The sequence below is a fragment of the Mandrillus leucophaeus genome, unplaced genomic scaffold (genome assembly GCF_000951045.1).
Source record: "Mandrillus leucophaeus isolate KB7577 unplaced genomic scaffold, Mleu.le_1.0 Scaffold159, whole genome shotgun sequence".
Taxonomy (NCBI): domain Eukaryota; kingdom Metazoa; phylum Chordata; class Mammalia; order Primates; family Cercopithecidae; genus Mandrillus; species Mandrillus leucophaeus.
The window spans coordinates 396,722-403,045 of record NW_012101576.1 but is presented as its reverse complement, the minus strand read 5'-3'; the positions used below and the strand labels follow the sequence as shown (position 1 = coordinate 403,045).

Here is a 6,324-nt window from a genome sequence, read left to right as displayed (position 1 = left end):
TATTAATTACAATGGTACTTGATAGAACAAGTTCACACAATCATAGAATATTAGAGCTGGAAGGAACCCTATCATTCCTCTCTAGTCTTTGTTGGCTGTCTCTTATACACATCTAGATGTGTATAAGAGACAGGAAGAGCCCTCTGCCGCGCAGCCCCGACAACCCCGGCCCGCATCCGCCCAGACCCCCGGGACCCTGCTCCTCCGCCTCAAACTTCCCTTCCGTCTCTCACAACCTCGTACCTCCTGGTAGGATGTGGAGCGCTCCTGCCGGATCATGGCACAGACCAGAGCTTCGGCACACCTGAGACCGCCACAGCCCGCGGCGCCGGGAGGCAGCACTGCGGCCGCTGCACCGGGACCTACCGGCACAGCTAGGCGAAACCGGTCCGGAGGGGTGTCCCGGAGACCAGGCGTGGCGGTACTCGGCGCATGCGCCTGGTCGCTGCCGCCCGGGAGCCGCGAAAGGGTTGATGGGAAATGTAGTTCTGGACGGGGGCGCCCCTCACACTGGCTCTCACCCCGTGGGGCGGCAAATCTTGCATGTGACCCAGGGCCAGCTAAACTGGTCCTTAGACGCGTGCCTCTGCGTCTCTCACTTCCTCTCTTTGTTGGAAGGGGAGGGACGGAGAAGAGGAGTGGAAAGTGGAACAAAGTCAGATGAGTAGGAGCCCCTAATCTGTAACTGCAAGAGGAAGCTTTGCCTGGCGGTTTAAAACCGTAACAAATGTCTGGAGAGCACTTTGTATGTTAGTTACAAAGCGCTTTCACTCACATTATGCCCTTGATTCTGCAAGGAACCCTGTAAGGAGGACATTTTTCTCCCTATTTTACAAATGAGGAAACTGAGGTACTTTGTTTCAGAAAGGATGCTGGTGGGGCGGTAATCAAATGAAGAGTATTTCATCCAGGGGTAGACTGCGGAGCCCATGTTCTCTCCGTTATTCCAGGGCCAGGAGTACCCCTAGGTTCTTGTCCTGGCTCTGACCCTCCTAGGTCATGCAATGCTCTGAGCCCTCCTCTCCTCGCCTTAGAATGCAACTGCTAAACCCTGCCCTGCCTGACAAGGCCTATGAAAGCAGAAAGAAAGGATCGTGCAGAGAAAGCCCAAACACGCTGTTCAGCCACAGAAGAAGCCTCAAGCCCTAGATGTGGCGTAAAATCTGGTGTTGGTCCTGTGGCAGGGTGGACCCGAAGACCACATCTTCCTCTCCTCCCACTGCCTGAAACAGCTGTTGTGTGGGGGCCCTCAGCTCCTCAGTTGTGAAGCAGATAGAGGCTGCTTGTTGTGCCTTGGTGAATGCTGCTCTGTGTCCCTTGCAGCTGCAGCTTGGTAACCCCTCCACTCAGGCCACTGGGAGCCTCTTCTCCCCTCAGTGATAAGCAGACTAGCACCAGCCACATCAAAGAACCCTGGACCTCCTGCAGAATTAGCAGTGGGAGGTCCCCATCACCTCTCCTGACCACTCACCCCATCCCAGGCCTTCTGCTCTTACATCTGTTATATGGGACAATATATATAGTGCCTAACACATTGTAGGCACTCGACAAATGTTTGTTGAATTTATGAATGGAACACTGATTCCAGTCATTTCATTTAACAGTTGCTTACCAAACAAATTAACAACAGCAGACCACTAATTAAATTCCTTACTCTATTAATTACAATGGTACTTGATAGAACAAGTTCACACAATCATAGAATATTAGAGCTGGAAGGAACCAGAGAATTCTATTCCAACCCTATCATTCCTCTCTAGTCTTTGTTGGTGTGACCAAACTGGAAGATTATGGGCTCCCACATTTGAAAGAGATACTGGTTAATAAACTATAAAATATGGCTTAACAAATACAATGTGCTGGGCACTGGGATACAGAAATGGATAAGATACCCTTGGGTCCTGGCTTTTGTGGCTCTTTCACGGAAGTGTGAAGAGACAGACCATAAAAATGTAAATAGTGTTCTGTCATTGCTTCCCCCAGGTCCTCTCTCCCATTCCTTCATGAGCACACACCAGTCAGGCTTTACTCCCCTCCACTCCACTGGAACAGTGCTTGTCAAGGTCACAAGTGACCTCAGTGTTGTCACATCAGATGGCCATTTTCCCATTCTCCTCTTTCTTGATTTATCAGCCACAGTGGACTTGGTTAATCCTCCCTCCTCCTTGATACATGTTCCTCCCTGGCTTCCAGGACACCACACACTCCCAGCCTGCTCCTACCTCACTTTGAAGCCCTCCTCACAGGGTTAACATGAATTCTGCAGAGAAATAGAGTTATAATTAAGCATTAATCAGGCTGTATTTTGACCCACTTCCTTGTAACCAAAAGTCATGTGGCACTAGATACTGACCATTTGCATCTCCACTGCTCCTATAGGTAGGATTTCTGACATTAGAATCATAAGGCTTTTGTTTAAGAATTGTTTAAGGCTGGACGCAGTGGCTTATGCCTGTAATCCCAACACTTTGGGAGGCCGAGGCGAGCAGATTGCCTGGTCAGGAGTTCAAGACCAACCTGGCCAACATGGTGAAACTTCATCTCTACGAAAAATACAAAAATTAGCCAGGCATGGTGGCGGGCACCTATAATCCCAGCCTCCCTAGCCTCCCTACTCAGGAGGCTGAGGCAGGAGAATCGCTTGAACCTGGGAGGCGGAGGTTGCAGTGAGCCAAGATCATGCCATTGCACTCCAGCCTGGGCGACGAGAGCAAAATTCTCTCTCAAAAAAAAAAAAAAAAAAAAATTGCTTAAGATGTTTTTCAGATCACAAATTCCAGTGAAACAGCTGACACCAACCAGTTTGAAGACACCAACAGAGGAATGGAATCAGCATGAGAATACAGCTGCTTCTTTCTCTGTCCCATGATTTCGTCCTGCTCTCTTTGACCAATCAGCAGCCTCCATACTTCAGCCTACTCCTTAAAAAACCCTTAGAAAAGCCCCAAACTCCTTGAGAGAGGATTTGAGGTTTCCCTCCATCTCCTTGATTGGAGGCCCTATTAGTAAGCCTCTTTTTCTACTGCAACCCCCTGTCTTGGCATATTGACTTGCTGCACACATCAGGCAACAGGCCTATTACAGTTACAGTTACTGCTCCTTCTCAGCCTCTCTGCTGGCTTCTCCTCATCTCAACTCTATAGGGTGGCCTTTCCCAAAGCTAAGTTTGTTATTGTTGTTGTTTTGATTTTTTTTAGATGGAGTCTCGCTCTGTCACCCAGGGTGGAGTGCAGTGCGGCGATCTTGGCTCACTGCAACCTCTGCCTCCTGGGCTCAAGTGATTCTCCTGCCTCAGCCTTCCAAATAGCTGGGATTACAGGTACCTGCCACCACACCTGGCTAATTTTTGTATTTTTAGTACAGACAGGGTTTCATCATGTTGGCCAGGCTGGTCTCGGACTCCTGACCTCAAGTGATCTGTCTGCCTCAGCCTCCCAAAGTGCTGGGGGAGTTATAGGCGAGAGCCACCATGCCCAGCCCCAAAGCTAGTTTTCCATCTCCTTTCTGTGAACTCCGTAGGGGCTAGTGAAGTGGTCACCTCTAGCCTCATGGCTTGAATTATCATCTATACCCTAAAGATTCCTGTTATAATTGACTTGTGTCCCCCTAAAATATGTTGAAGACCTAGACCTCAGTATCTCAGAATGTGACCTTAGATGGAAATAGGGTCATTGCAGATGTAATTAGGAGAAGGTCATATTGGAGTAAGGTGATCTCTCAATCCAATATGACTCGTCCTTATAAAAAGATAGAAGGCATGGGCCAGGGTGGTAGGATGCTAATATATCTGGGGGATGTCAAGAGAGGCCTCCTGATGGCAGTTACTTTTGAGTTGAGACCTGAATGACAAGAAGGGACCAGCACATGATAGTCTGTGTGGGTACAGGCAGAAGGCACAGGTACGACACACAGGCTCTAGGCTGAAGCACAAGCAGAAGGCAGTGTCAGTGGAGAGGACAACTGGGGTCATGTAGTGTAACCACCTGATGGGTTCTTCCTGCCTGCTGTATAGACAATATCAATTCACTGACCATGGCATTGCAGTAAAGAAAGAGTTTGACTGAGGCCACAGGGAGACAGAGTTATTACACAAATCAATCTCCTCGAGCATTTGGGGGCCAGGGGTTTTCAAAGGTAGTTTGTGGGATGGGGTATGGGTGGCTAGGCCATGGGTGCTTGCTACTGATTGGCTGGGGTTGCAATCATAGGGGTGTGGGAAATGGTCTTCCAGTGAGCTTACTCACTGCTGGGTGGGGCCACAGGAGTGACTGGTGGGTCCAGGTAGAGCCATCAGTGTCAGAAATGCAAAAAACCTGAAAAGACATTTCAAAAAGCCAAACTGAGGTTCTACAATAGTGATGTTATCTGCAGGAGTAATTGGGGAAGTTGCAATGTCTTGTGACCTCTAGAATAATGGCTGGCAATCATTTACATCTATACCTTAGCAGGAGGCACTCTCAGGAGTCAGGGCAAGGGAGAAGCCGGGGCTTTTCTTTCCCTGTTCTCTGCCTCTTGCAGTTTCCCTTCCATGGCTCCAGCCTCTGATACAAAGGCTTTTTGTGGTCCTAGCTTCAGCCAGGTTAACCCAGGCCCGTAGACTCTAATAAACACCACTGTTGCCCAGCGTGGTAGCTCATGCCTGTAATCCCAGCACTTTGGGAGGCTGAGGTGGGCGGATCACCTGAGGTCGGGAGTTTGAAGCCAGCCTGACCAACATGGAGCTAAACTAAAGCTCCATGCAACTAAAAATGCAAAGATTAGCTGGGCGTGGTGGCACATGCCTGTAATCCCAGCTACTTGGGAGGCTGAGGCAGGAGAATCATTTGAACCCGGGAGGTGGAGGTTGCAGTGAGCCGAGATCGTGCCACTGCACTCCAGCCTGGGCAATAAGAGCAAAACTCCATCTCAAGAAAGATAAATAAATACAAATAAATAAACGCCACTGTTACCCTTCCATTGGCTGGAATGGTGACTACTGCTGTTGATACTCTCTGGGTTGCCTCAGGGTTATTGTCTCAACTTCTTTCATCACCTGTGTAACTGGCTCCCTGTATTCAGCCATTCTGTTCTGTTCAGAATAGTTTCTATTTTGCAAGGGAGAGCATCAGGATAAATAGCTAATGCATGTGGGGCTTAATACCTAGGTGATGGGTTGATGCAGCAAACCACCATGGCACACGTTTACCTATGTAACAAACCTGAACATTCTGCACATGTATCCCAGAACTTAAAATAAAATAAAATATTTTGAAAAAGAATACTTTCCATTTTTCTTGCCGGTGACTGATTCCAAGTGCTTTGGAAAAATATGTCTCGGTTCAAGTAGAAAATGACAATCAGAGTGGTGCCTGGAGAAATCCAAGGGCATATGAGCATGTTATTCATGTATAGACATCCTCAGCATCTCAGGAAGTGGGGAGCTATATGGGAGCAGTAGAAATTAGAAGGGTCTTTTGGCTTAAAGATGTTCCTTACAAACAGAACTGTAGAAAGAGAAAGGGCCCAAGCAGAGAAGCAGCACAAGGTATGATAGGGATGTTATCGTGACATGCATCAGGAAGGGGATGATATTCTATTTGGGGGTTTTCAAAGGTCTCCTCCATCCCAGAGATCTTGTGACACAGTGTAATGTAGGTACTGCACTTTGAGCTTCACAAGTCCACTACCATTGTTAGTTTTAACACAGTCCTATGAAAGAGGCAGGCTGGCATGTTACTAATGCAGAAATTGAGATTCAGAGTAAAGTTAATGGACGTAGATCCTGTTTAAGTTACTCTGCACTAGAAGCCCATCCTGTTAAATAAGTAAAAATATAAACGTTTGGTATAGTTGCTGGGAGGAAGGATAGCCTGATGATTAGGGCAGGGTGTAGGACACATGGCCTGTGCTTGACTTGGCTCTGTCACCTACTGTGAGAGCTAGGCGAGGTACTTGAAGTCCCCTGACATAGTAATGGTTATGTCCCAGAGTTAAAGTGAGGATTCAATGAGCTTATAAACATTGAAGTGCTGAAACCAGTACCTGGCACACAGTGAGCCCTTCTCTGGTCTCCTTTGCCAGTTCTACCAACCACCAAATGTTAGGAGCTCAGTCCCCTCCGTCCACATGCAATTCCCTTGGCGATCTCATCCATTCCCGTGGCTTTACATACTACATCTATGCCAGTGAATTCCAAAATTTCTATCTCCAGCCCAGAACTCTCCCCTCATTCTAGACTTGTATATTTAATTGCCAATTTGATATGTTCAGTTAGATGTCTAACACACATCACAAACTGAACAAGCCCCAGATTGATCTTGATCTTCTCCTCCAAAATCTGCTCCT

General features: G+C 47.8%; 2 protein-coding genes across 4 annotated transcripts in view; one reads left to right on the top strand and one right to left on the bottom strand.

Annotated features, from left to right (window-relative positions):
- TMEM206 (transmembrane protein 206) overlaps nt 1-441 on the bottom strand; it is a 42,627-nt gene extending 42,186 nt beyond the window's left edge. The window contains exon 1 of one of the 3 annotated variants that reach the window (XM_011975778.1): nt 244-441. In XM_011975778.1, the coding sequence (XP_011831168.1) occupies nt 244-279 (36 nt within the window). In that variant the 5' untranslated portion in view covers nt 280-441. The remainder of the gene's footprint in view (nt 1-243) is intronic. The other 2 variants (XM_011975779.1, XM_011975777.1) reach the window with 2 other exon arrangements.
- NENF (neudesin neurotrophic factor) overlaps nt 278-6,324 on the top strand; it is a 65,836-nt gene continuing 59,789 nt past the window's right edge. The window contains exons 1-2 of the mRNA XM_011975854.1: nt 278-655; nt 1,185-1,333. Coding sequence (XP_011831244.1) covers nt 278-655; nt 1,185-1,333 — 527 coding nt within the window. The remainder of the gene's footprint in view (nt 656-1,184; nt 1,334-6,324) is intronic.